The sequence below is a fragment of the Cygnus olor genome, chromosome 1 (assembly GCF_009769625.2).
Source record: "Cygnus olor isolate bCygOlo1 chromosome 1, bCygOlo1.pri.v2, whole genome shotgun sequence".
NCBI classification, from domain to species: domain Eukaryota; kingdom Metazoa; phylum Chordata; class Aves; order Anseriformes; family Anatidae; genus Cygnus; species Cygnus olor.
Window position 1 is genome coordinate 95,088,072 of NC_049169.1, and position 12,768 is coordinate 95,100,839.

The window sequence follows — 12,768 nt, forward strand, 5'->3', positions numbered from 1 at the left end:
CAATGTCAAACAGCTGGAGCTCCTGCGGCCCTGAGGAGGAGCCTTTGCATCCGACAGCAGCAGCAGTGGGAATTTTGCCTGGGATCGCAGAGGGCTGGGGCCAAGGATCGGGATGCTCCAGCACCTCTAGAGGGGGACGGGTCCCCCCCAGCCTCAGCTTGCGTCTGGTCAATGCCCATGGTAAAAGCTTCCTTAAACCCTAGGGAATGGGGCTAAAGGAGGGGTTTTTGGCTTTCTCACTGCTTTGAACTTCAGCCAGGTCAATGACAACCTGAGGGCAGTTCTGGTGGGTGGTTTGAGGTAAAGGGGTGCTAGACTAGAGCCGGTGAGCTCGTCCGTGGATGCACAGGGGATATGGTTGCACGAACCAGCTTCCTACTTTATCCCCAAGGCATTTCTTAGAGTGATGTGGGAAGAATAGTAAATGAAGGGTGCTGCTGCACCCCATGTTTCCTCCTCCCTGTGGATAAACAGGGAATGTAATCCTGTGGGGCTGCAATCCTGGCCTTTTTTTTTTTGTTTTCCCCTAGCACGAAACAAGCCCCAGGGCACTTCTTTGCACAGGGTAGCTTTAATTCTTCTCCCTCACCTCTTTCTTCCCACCTCTGTAAGCCTAAAACTCGTCAGGGCTAATTCAATTCCTGTTTTAATTTAGGACAGTTTACGACTGCTCTAAATTAGGAAACCACTGCTTTTCAGATAAGGCAGGTGCTAGAGGTCTCAGCGCTTGTAAAAATTAGTCCACTTAGTGAGGTGTCTACATATGGATTTAGCACCTAAGGGCTGTGTTGCTGAGCAATGAAAAGAAAAACTTGGACTCTGGGAAACAGTTCTTTAAAAGATAATTGGACAGCAAAGTTAATGCTGGGGAGGAAGGAAGTTTGTGTTCAATTTGGTAAGCCTGCCCATTCATGTACAAGTTGACGAGCCATCAGTACATATTTCCTTGGAACTCCAGAAACCATGCAGACGAATCAGTTTTGAAATTTTCAGTATCTCTGTCATAAAATGAGGAAACAAGAAACTCAAAACCAAGCAGAAACAACAACAACAACAAAAATCAGATCTAGAAACTATAAATCACATGTATCATCTATGCTCTGTGCATGGCAAAGGTGTGAGAAACCTATTCATAGTTCATAAACAATCCTAGTCTGACTTTGCAGTGACAGCAGACTTGTTTCAAACTCATCTTTATTGTAGGACTTTGACAGGATTTCCCTGCACCTCTGGGGTAATTTTACTAGCTTGTATGTTGTTGGGCACATATACGTCCTTTGGAGTGGAGGGAGGCAATGAGCAGGAGTTGGTTTGGTTTAATTCCAGGGATTGGTGTCCTTGCTTTTTTTTTTTTTTTTTTTTTTTTTTTTTTTTTTTTTTAAATTTGTGCTTGAGATACTTTCCCCAAGAGTAAACATCTGCCAGGGGGAAGATTGGAAGAAAAGGTCTTCTCCTTCTTGTTTCACTTTTTTTCCACATCACCTTCAGAGAAGCCATATTTGTGGGTTAATTTGTGGAATCAGTCACTTTCCTTGAAACTAGCTGGCTAAAAATCACACAGACTATTCGACCTCCATTGGAAGGGATTGTGTTCATTTAGCAAAATATTAGTGCTGGCACTTTGGTGGAAAACTGCAACCTGAAATAAACAGCTGGGCTCACATTATTTCATCTGGCTGCATAAAAAATTTGCCTCCTACGTAGACATTTCTTTTCCTCCTTCTCTGCCTACATTCTTGATTCAGGTGTCTTGACATCCTGATACAGATGGTCTGTCCTGTGTCCCACAACAGCGCAAACGGGATGGGTGTCCTCTCCTGGAGGGAATGAGTCTGTGGGTGATGCCCGCCAGATAAAGCACCTCAGGTCCCTTCACAAACACTGGTCTGTGAGGCAGCTATGGAGATGTTTGAACTCCATTCGCACAACTGGGGAAACTGAGGCACACAGTGTCGACAGGCACTTGCCCAGTCCCACCCTGCAAGCCATCGCCAGAGCCTGGAGGAAGGATCTAATTCTCCTGCAGACATGTAACATGCAGAGCTGAGCGTAACACAAAAACCTGTCATGGCTTGGTGTTGGCAGGTTTGCCTGAAAGAGCAGGGATGGCTGAAGAAGCTACCCAGCTTGTGAGGCTGCAGGTCAGGGCATGCTTGTGCACGGTTGCTCATAGGTACCTTCAGCAGGTGCCTGCTGGTGAGCTGGCAGACCCGTAGGAAAGCTGTCTGACCCCTTGAAGGTTTCTCCAACAGGTAGTTGGAGAAACTTCCACACAGCTTTCAGGACTTGGTCCCTACAGGGTGACAAGGTCAATCAGAAGGTCTACCACAACACCTCCAATGATATTTACCTCCATAGAGTCTCACAACCCAAACGTTGCCCCCTAAACCCCCAAGTCCCCCAGTCCCTGGTGCCCACAGTGCCTGCGGGCACTGCCCATCCCTCCTGACCCCATGCCGGGGCACCCGTTTCGTGTGGTGAGGTCTGGTCGCCATCTCCCCTCCGGCCCTGGGGGAGCCGTGGCCCTGCGGCCACCATCCCGCGGGCCACCCCGTTGCCCCAGCCGCCACAGCGGCCTCCCTCCTTGTCAGGCCAAACTTTTCGGCCCAACTTTCCCGCTTCCGCCTGCCGGGGGGAGCGCGGCGGCCGGGCGGGTAGCAGCTCCGCGGGTGCCGGCGGCCTCCCTTCGGGGTAGACAACGTCCAGATGATGCTGGTTATTGTTATTGGTGGGGGGGGGGGGGGCGGGTGAACAGGCGGCCGCTGCCTTGCTTTTTGGGGAAGGGAATTTAATTTTGTGTTTTCTCCCTCCTCTGGCTCCTCCTCTTCATCCCTCCTCCTCCTCAGGGGGAGGGGAGGAGGGAGAGGCGCTGGGGCAGGAGTAGCCGGAGCAGGGAATTGTTTGGGAGTTCAGTCATCCAAAAGCCGTCTCCCGTATGGAGGGTCTGGCTCCCTGTGTCCTCGCTCTCCTTCCCTCCTCCTCCTCCTCCTCCTCCTCCTTCTCCTCCTCCTCATCCTCCTCCTCCTCCTCCACCCGCGCTGCTCTCCCTGCCGTGCCTCAGCTCCACATATAACCAGCCGCAAAACACCGCCGGCAACCCCCAAGTCAAGGGCCCCCACCTTCCCCTCCCTTTCCCCCCAAAAGGGGCTTTTTTCCTTTCTCTCTCTTTTTTTTTTTTCTCTCTTTATTATTATTATTTTTCTTCTCTGTGTGTGTGTGCTGAATTCCCCGCAGATCCGGCCTGGAAGTTCCCAGCTCCTGGAGTTAAGCCTCTTTGTTGCTTCGCTCAATTTCAGGCACGGTCGTGTTCCCCCCGCCTGCTGGGCCGGAGCCCCCGGTGAGTGAAGCGGAGGGGAGCGGGACAGGGGGGCGTCCAGCCAAGGGGCGAGGGGCTTTCCCCCTCCTCAGCCCTCCGGCTTTGTGCCGGAGTTGGGGAAGTTGCTGTCGGGATGCTGGGAAGGGGTCAGCGGGCGCGCCAAGGAGGTGACAAGAGAAGAGCAATGTCCCACCAGCCCCAGCCAGTGCCGGGTTTGGGTTTGTGCTGGGGCAGGTGGGATTTGGGGAGTGGGTCATCCTCTCCCAGCCCTTCCTCCTCGGCCAGGCGGCGTTAATGGAGGGCCCGGAGCACGTACACGCCGCGGTGCTCCGGCGCTTTGCTTAAAACTTCCCCTAAAGCTTGGTCCACGACATCTCCCTGTCCTCACCACCGGCTGGTCGAGGAGTGTGGTGGAGAGAGGGAGAGGGAAAAGCTGTGCAAAAAAAAAAAATGTTTTCGTCTCCTGTTGCTCCAGCTCTTGTCAAAAGCAGATGGGAGTTTGCAGGCAAGTCTCAGCTCCTGCAAACACAACCAAATACACTTTGGTTTGTGTTGTGTGAAGGGGCTGCTCCTGCAAAGAAAAGCGTGGGTGGGTAATCCGTGAGCAAAATTTCAGTCCTTCTCTTGTGCAACTGTAGATTTTTATCTCTGGTGCAAGGACGAGGAGCGATTTGGGTTGGGGGAAGTGATTTTCTGCTCTGTGGCGGGATGCTGGAGGATTTGTGCATGTGTGCCTTGCTGCGTGTACTGTAACTTTGGCAGGTCTTGGTGGTGGCTGCAAATAGCAAATGTGCTGGGGACAAAGTGGGATGCAGCATTTGTAGCTGTGTCCAAATGAAACTTTTTACAATGCTCTGCATATGCTAATAATTACTTTGAAAAGTAATAATAGACTTTTCCCAATACCTCCAGCTGGCAAAAGGTATTTAATACAAATCTTGTGTCTTTGAGCTCTTCCTCAGCTAATTCTGGCACCCCAAGTGTGATTTCACTGGCATTGTGGGAAAGGCAGTTCAGGTCTATTAAAGGTTTTTTTTGTTCTTGTTTGTTTTAAAGAAACTCTCTTGACCTCTCTGCAGCATTATGCAAGTGGGGTAACAGGCTTCCACACACACCGTGTGCCCGCCCGTAATTCCAGGCATGTCTTAAATCGTTTGATTTTCTTGGTGTCCAGTTCTAATTTCTATATCACTACCACGGTATCTTTTTGGTATGTTAATTCGCAATCTGCCATTAAAGTTTATTTTCCCATGGGCTAAAAAACTATCATGGAAAATATTAGAAGAATGTGGGTGCTTTTGTGAGTAGGACTTTAACTTCGTTTTCTTGTGTTTTGAACTGCCTCAATGTGCCTACGTTTGAAGGAGGACTCTTACATATATATGCATATATACATACATGCACATGTTTTTTTCAGTGGGTTGGATATTGAGGTTTATGGCTCCGGCAAGGACTTCAGCAGAAACATTTCACGGGTTTGCAATGAAGATTTGTTCTGTTTATTTAAGTGACCTAAAGAAATGAAGGTGAAATAACTTCCCTTGCTAATGGGAGTCATCTTGGGACCTTCTAAAGTAAATAGGACAATTAGGGAGAGCTGTGAGCTCCCTGCTGAGTGAGTGATATTCTCTGACAAGAAATAAATGGAGTTTTGTTCTACGTACTTATTAAAAAAAGCCCCCCCCCCCCCAGCTACAATTACAGAGACCCATCCCACAATACAACTCAGACAAGAGGTGTTTGCTGTGAGGGTTGGAGTCAGGTAGAGAGCAGTCCTCCCCGCTGGGGAAAATGAGGCAGGTTCATCTGGAGAGTGCGCAAGGGTCCTGTGCAGGTTTTGAAAGCTCAGTTTTCCCTCTCTCTCATACATACACATGCTCACCCCATGACACCTTTCTTTGAGAGATATCCCAGCACAAATAGCTGAAACCACAAACATCTCTTCTCTGCTTGGTGCAAAGGAGAACTTTTACAGGTGAATATATGTGCTACAAACTGGCATGTAAGTCTTATGGATGCTCTGTAGCCCTGTGGTCTGGAAAATATAGCTTTTCTGCATCAAATACTGACACGATATCCCCAGTAAGTACAGGATGAGAGGCTCTTCACCACTGCAAAGTGAAGCTGGGTGCCTGGTGTTTGGAGAGGCCTTCCCAGCCAGTCGGGTGTGAGACTCTCAGCTTGGAGTTTTGCTCTTTCAGAGGACAGGTGAATTATTGCCCAGCCCCCATGCTTCTTGAAATTCTGTTCAGTCCTCAAAACTAACATCAGACATGCCTCCAAGCCCTCGATACCAAACTTGCAGCTGTGCTGTGCTTTCAGGTTACTGGTTCAGCTCCTTCCACCCGGCCACCTGGGCCAGCGGATTTTGCCCTTTGGGAGCCGCCTGGAGCCTCTTGCCCAGCAAGGAGCAGTGCAGGTGGGGTTGGGAAGCGAGCAGCCTGCTCTGCCCCCACTCCCCCCAGAGATGCTGAGGGGACACTTCCTTCCCTCAGTTAAGAAAACTAATCTGTTTAGAGCAGACCTGATTTTTTACTGTTTCTCTTCACTGTTATTGGATGACCATGCCTGACTAAAATACCAACCTGCCACTGCTTCCCTGCTTCTTCCTTAATTGTGTGTCCTCATGAGCACAGAGGCCTCACAGTCTGAGACCATGCATGGCAAAAGAAAACCCTATTACTTCTTCTGCCTGGGCTGTGAGAGGAAAGATGAATGACAGGGGAGGAAAGACACTCTTCAGGTGGACGCAGAGGTTTGGATGTTGAGCCGTCAGGACTGTGACCACAGCCAATGCACATTCATTGCATGATCTTAAGCAATTTTCTTCATAGCCCTGTACCTCAGTTTCCCCCTGCAGAAAATGGGGCTGAACCCTGTGCAGGTGGGGTGAGCGCTGTGGCAGGGCAGACGTTGCCACCCAAACTGCCATCAACAGCAGTGTCTCTTGTGTCTCAGGGCAGAGCTCAGACACACCAGGGGACACCTGCTTGGCCATGCTCCTCTGCGCCTCCGAAATCTTTCCCTGTGCCCAGGTGAAGACAGGCCATTTCCCAAAGGGCCCCTTACCTACCAGGTTGGCCCCAGATGGGTCTCCAGGGACCTCGGGCTCAGTCAGTCTCAGACACTCAGCCCTAAAGAAGTTCCAGCAGCAGTAGGCCAGAGTGACTCTGGGTTAACACGAGTTTCTTTGGCAATAAATAATGGTCGGCCAGTCATTTTAGTGCCTGACGCCGAGTGCCTCAGACGTATGAGGAGCAATTCCCTTGGACTTCTTTTATGTGCAAGGGTATTTTGATGTATTACTGCTTGCATATAGTAGACCAGGGATTGCAAATCTCTTGGTTTAAGCCATAGCCTCCCAGGCTAAGAGCTTTGCCCTGCAAAGTCTACTGTTGGGATGGGGTATCCCACAACGCAGAAGCTCTCTTGCAAAACCTTCGGAGACTTCCTGTTTCTGGTTAGACGGAAAACATCCTGAGGGAAAAACCTGCTGCTGTGTACTTTGGTGCTTCTGTGGTCAGTCTCAGCTTAAAAGGTTGTTAAGTATTCCAGCTCCTAGGCCACAAGGACAATTTGCAGAGAGTAATGAATAAAGGGATTGCAGGTCCCAGTGAAGATTGGCTTCCATTTTCTGCTAAATGTATTTTTTGAGTAAGTGTTCGACAAAATGCATCACAAACATCTTTTCTTATTTCCTGGTGTCTGGTTCAGTCCTTCTTGGCCCTGAATCACACGACATTGTTTCCGCTGCTTCGTTGGCTGAGCACAGCGCTTGAAGCTCGTTTTCTGGAGGCAACGCTCACAGGATGGGAAGCCTTCAAAATTTGCTTTGTATGCACATTTGCGCGTAAGGCATCTTCAAATCTGCTCTCCACAGGAGCGTGGGCTCCAGCAACACAGCTGCAGGAGAGCTGGTGGAAAGCAGAGACAAAAGGAACTGGAGCACGGTGGAAGCGAGCCGGCTGAGGAGCTCGGAGAGTTGTTTGTTGTAGGGGAAAAGCCTTCAGTGCTCGCGCGGTTCTGAAGCTGCCGCAGGCAGTGCGGGGTTTTGTACGTAAACAGGGAACAACAGATCCCTGCCCTGAGGAGCCTGCACGCTCCTTTTATTAAAATGGCCTCTTTTCTTCCCTGTGAAAGGACAAACAGGCTGAGGGGCTCAGCTGTGCCTGATGGAGTTGTTAGCAGAGCACCTGGAGTGGTGGAGGCTCAGTGGTTGAGAGGGGCTCTCGGGCTGTTCTTGTGCCTTACAGGAGCACTCGAACAAGAGTTAGTGCCAGTTTATTTTGGCTCTGGTGGGACCAATGGAGGAAAATGTGCTTCAGGGAGCGTGTGGGACGTGCTCGAGCTTCTTCGCCCTCTTTGTGGGCAGCATGCCAGCGCAGAGGTGAGAGCCAAGCTTTACCCTCCCTTTCAGCTCGGCTGCTCTGGGGATGCTGCTGCCCTGTGGCCAAAACCTTCCCTGAGCTCCCTTTGGATGTGGGGCTCGTGACTGCACCTTGTGCCCGTGCAGCGAGTCGGAGGCTGGCTGGGCATCGTCCAAACCACGCAGCAGCGTGTTGCCGCTATGAAAACCCGCTGTTGTTGAGATCACAGAGGTTTGGGGCTGTGGTGTATGTCCGTGAAAGCCAGATGGTGGCTTGGAAACCGGTCACCTTTTGTGAGCTTCTGCGCCTGGCAGAGGGAGTAAGTCTTTCACCCCGAGCCCCATGATGGCAATGCCATTTTGGCTCTGCAAGGTCTGCTCTGGAAAAGGGATTGGCCAGCAAGTCCTGCACTTGTGCAGAGCTGTGGTCCTACAGCCCTGCCAAGTGCAAGGATGTGTTCGCTGGCTGTGATGCCAGCGAGTCTGAACAAGCTTCTGTGTCTAGAGGCTGTGCACCAGGGTCTTCTCCTGGTCTTTAAATCCTAAGAGTGGAGAGGAAAAGGGTGTGAAGGTCCCTGTCAGAGTTGTGTTGGCAGCTTTCAGGTATCACAGGGAGGCTGCTTTTTGTTTTTTTTGCCTAACTAACAAAGGACAGGTTAGGCGAAGCCCCGCGGACCAACGTTGAGCTTGGTATGGTTAAGAAAGCTTGTGCAGATGCAAACCTACTGATGTAGCATTTGAGAAATAAACCTCAAATGTGGATGCACTGGCCTAGAGTATAGCATTTATATGCAAAAGGCTGCTTCCTCTGGTAATGTCACTGTAACTTATCCTGGTACTTTTAGGAGGAGCAGCTACCTGTCTTAGTGATGCCAGCCTTTTAGGGCACGAGCCTGGGATGGCAGGAGAGCTGGGTTTGGTTCTTTGCATCCAGATTTCTGCTGGGGTTAGGGCAAGTTTCCTCAGTTCTCCACCTGCAAAACCTGAGAGCGGCACTTCCCTGCCTCCTTGTGGTGTTGAGGGTAGGTCTGCTGGAGATCGGCAGAGGCCGTGGCTTTGCTGGCTGCCAAAAAACCCTCTCGGATTAGGACCGCCGTCGGTTTCAGCAGAGAGCCTCCTGTGGCATTGGCAGCCCGACGGAAGGCTGTTGCGGTTGCCTCTGGGGACGTCCACCCGTGCGTGCTGGGTGGATGTGGGCTCTGGTTTTGGTCTGGGGGCAGGCTGGCTGTCCGGCTGGAGAGGAGCCGCTCGCTGAGCGTGACCCGTGGGGAGTCTAGCGTAGGTAGCAGCGCTGCAGCTGCAGCAAATTTATGGTTCCAGCCAGCGGTGGTACAGAGAAGCCATTGTAGTCTTATGTACTACTGTACAGTGTGTATCTCGACAAGCAAAGTGGCTCCTGTTTTTTTTTTTTTTTTTTTTCCCTCCTCCTCTCCATCCCTCCATGTCTAGCTTTATGAAGTTCCACCCCTTAAATTGCAAATTTGGCCTTATCTTCAAAGAAGCCCTTTGGTGCCAAGCTTTTAAAGGTAGGTAGGAGGCAAGAGCAAAAACATCAAATCCATTAACAGCCTGGTTGCCAGAGAAAATGTTTTTTAAAACAAAATCTGAAACTTTAGTGTTTGAGATCCAACACCAAGATTGAATACAAGTATGGGCCTTGTCCCCGGAGAGTGGCAGTACTGGGAATATGCTGGCAGAGACCATGGAACGAGGATTCTTGTGCATGCACGCACACAAATAGACAATTATTTGGAAGCCAATGGTGTTCTGGATGCTGAATAATAATTTACTTCATCTAGTGCCTTCTGTCCCAAGTTGCTCTCTGGGCTGTAGCTGATGTGGAGAGCCTTCTCATCGCTCCAGTCCTCTGCTGGATGGCAGTCCCCTCTGAGGCAGGAAGGTGGTGCTTGCTTGCACGTTCCTTGTCCGTGGGTGGTAAAAGGGATGAGCCTTCTTCAGAGCCTGCTGCTGTCCGTGAGTGATTCCTTTGGGCCCCCTGAATCTAAGTTGATGGTGAATGTGATTTATTTGTTTTTTTCCCCCCCCACCGAAAGCTGCTTGTTTAACAAACCCAAGCACTGTCAGATTGAAGGGGTGGGTTTGAGTCATGGTGTCAAGAGATGTTTTCAAAAACGCGCTGGGTGGGATTTTCCAAGAGCACCTGGGGTGACTTAATGGTATGGTGGAGAGTCAAGGAAAGGTGTGCGCTGAGGGACCAGACAGCTCTCCCCTCACTTTTAAATACGAGGTCGCAGTTGGCAAGTCTGTGGGACGGTCCCACTGTCACAAGTATAACAGCTGCCCAGATTATTCCCAACCACCTACTCTTGCATGGCAATATGCTCTTTAGTTCAAAGGTGGCTGTCGGGCACATCTTGGCTTGCAAACAGTGTAAGTGCAGCTTCCAAGTCAGAGCTATCTGAGTAGAAGGAGAGCACGGTGGTGTAAATCCCCAGCTGTAAAGGGGTTTGAGTCCAGTGAGGAGCACCCCATAACCAGCTCCCTGTGGGGTCCTGGCCAGCCAGACTGCAACAGAGCTGTGGGACTCCGCCAGGAGGAGGGCTTGATATCTACTAGGCTTTGAATCCCTGTGGGGACTTCCTTAACCCTCAGCTGGCCAAGCTGGACATCTGGCTTGTAGCTCTCGGGCACCTCTGGAGCTTGATGCTTGTGGGGTGAGATGGGGCTGTAAGAAGCTATGAGCGCAGAGGGCTCCTAAGAGAGGCATCCCAGCAGCTTGGTATATGTCCATCAACACCAGGGACACGTCCAAAGCTGGAGCTGACCTGAAGAAAAGAGGTCTTTTCATCCCAGGAGGTGAGGAGTAGAGCTCGTTGTGTGCCAACTTGTGCCTGAGCACTCGCCATAATGCTGTAGAGGAAAAGTGCTAGATGGTGCAAGGGCAACTTGCTTTTGAGGACTTTGCCACTCTGGCCACCTGAGCAGCGGTGAACATTACACGAGTAGCTTAGTGTGTTGGCACCCGAGCTCCAGGTCCTGTCAGAGACTTCTTCCCAGCCAGCAGAGAGGGAGAAGGTCTCAGGTTGATGGTCAGCTATGCTCAGTGACCATGCAGCCCATGAGCTCCACAAACACGCAGTACAAGCTGTGGGACCCTGCTGATCGCCTCATGGATTCTGCTGTCTTTTGTGCAAGCAAGGGTCAACTATTTACGTAACGCACTAAGCTAGGCAGGAACATACTTGCTATATGTACAGTTGTTGGGTTTTCCTCATGATTGCCTGGCTGCAGATTTGGGGAGGAAGGAGAAGAAGCACAAAGAGGACGATGGCAAGAGCAAAGTGGCAAGTCATGTTTATCATTGATGCCTGACCACCTAACCTGCTCTCTGCCCTATAATCTGCCTCCCCTAGGATAGCTTTGGACACCCCTAACATCCGAGCCACTTCAAAGAACCACCTTTCCAAAAATTTCCCAAATGAGTGACCAAGCAAACAAGCATGAATTTCAGCAGCCACAAAAATCTGACTGTAACCCAGTTTTTGCGTAGCTGAAGCATTGAAGATAAGTAGAGGTTTCTTAACACTGGCTCCCTGGGCGAAGGCCTGAGGAAGGCCTGCCACGCCACCACTGTATTCCAAAACCCAAATTATTATTTGTATTTTAGTAGTGTCTACAAGGTTTAACCGAGATGGGGACCCAGCCATGTTAGACACTGTGCTAGCCTGTAGCGGGAGACAGTTCCTACCTCCCGCTTTGAAACAGTAAGACAAAAGCAGGACAGGAGATGAAAACAAAGCATGAGAAAGGACTTGTGTGCCTTGGGGTCACTCAGCACGTTGAGGCTGGAGCTTAGTATGGACACCGTGTTGCCTGATACCCAGCCCTGTGCTGCATCCTCCACCTTGCCCTCCTCTTCAGAAGAGCATCACTAGGGCTACTCTTCCTCAAAGCTCTCTTCAGCTGAGAGTTGTCCATAACAGAGTCTTATCTTCGTTAGCCCTCAGCTCGCATCAGTCAACGAAGGACGGTGGCTCCAGTGAGTGGTTGTCCAAATGAAGCTCCTGGTGCTGCAGGCGTTGTTGGTAGTGTCTTGCCCCTGTGGAGTGCTGCAAGAGCGGGTTGCTGAGGGGAAGGGAATGACTTTGGTTTTCTCCTGTCAGCTGGTTTTTGGTTGTGGTGCTTTGAAAGATACCTGGGAGAGCTGAGAGTCAGTGTAATAAAAGTGCGTGCTGCAAGCAAAACGATCTCGCTGCATAAATACTGTGTGCCTTCTTTCTCGAGGGGTCTGGGACCGTGCTCCTCCTGCTCTGGAGGCACTTAATTTTAGTACACGAGCCAAGGATGAGCTCTAGCAGACACTGCCAAAGCCAAGCCCATGTGCTGCGGCCTACATGCAAGAGGACGCGTTGCTTGCCGCACTGCAGTCAGCACAGAAATACCGTGCTTTGTAGGGAGGTGCAGGAGGAGGGATGAGGAGCAGTAGAAATAAAAGAGCTGATCTTCCTGAGAGCTCCGGACCATGTTGAACATTGGGCTGGGGACATGCTGGGTGTCTGGATGGTAGCCCAGCTCCTGCTTGGTGCAGGTAGCCTGGGATGGAGCACTCTTGTGGACCCCGACGGTGGGACATGAGCAGAGCCTGGCTTGTCAGAGAAATGGGGAACCATCTCTCAAGGGGGATAGCATGGCTTCAGCCCTCCTTTCTGGTCTGATTTGCAGCACTGTTTTGGGGAGCACGTAGAGGGGTGTGGCCTGCACAGGCGTCCTCCTCTGGCACCTGTTTGTGTGCAAAGAGCTACGGGCAAGTCCTCCTGGGGGCCGTTGTGGCCATGTCCTGCTGCTGCGTGAGCAACAGCCTCCACTGCAGTCAGAGGCTCCTTGCACAGAGGAATGCTCTGAAACGTGTTTTAATGGCATTGTGTTGCCAAGGGCTCTTTGTGGCTGGATGAGGAGATGACTCCTTCCCTTGCTCTGCAGGGCGAGGAGCCTGTTCGAAGCAGGACTCCTCCGTTTTGTGAGCGGGTTTCATTCTGCCCTCCGCCAGCTAAATAACTTAACAACAGCAGAGGTCTTAGATGAGGTGACTCCCTGGCTCAGTAAGTGCCTTTGGAGTGGTAGGGTG

The 12,768-nt window shown here is 51.0% G+C and overlaps 1 protein-coding gene across 5 annotated transcripts in view; it reads left to right on the forward strand.

Annotated features, from left to right (window-relative positions):
* Window positions 1-2,793: 2,793 nt before the first annotated feature.
* The window catches only part of BOC (BOC cell adhesion associated, oncogene regulated), a 47,341-nt gene continuing 37,366 nt past the window's right edge, over window positions 2,794-12,768 (forward strand). Inside the window, exons 1-2 of one of the 5 annotated variants that reach the window (XM_040570509.1) lie at window positions 2,794-2,942; window positions 3,235-3,337. Coding sequence is in view for 2 of the 5 variants with exons in the window: in XM_040570458.1 (XP_040426392.1) it covers window positions 7,631-7,703 (73 nt within the window). In the remaining 3 variants the exon portion in view is untranslated. Of the gene's footprint in view, window positions 3,338-7,480; window positions 7,704-12,768 lie in introns of those variants that run through there. The other 4 variants (XM_040570520.1, XM_040570481.1, XM_040570458.1 and 1 more) reach the window with 4 other exon arrangements.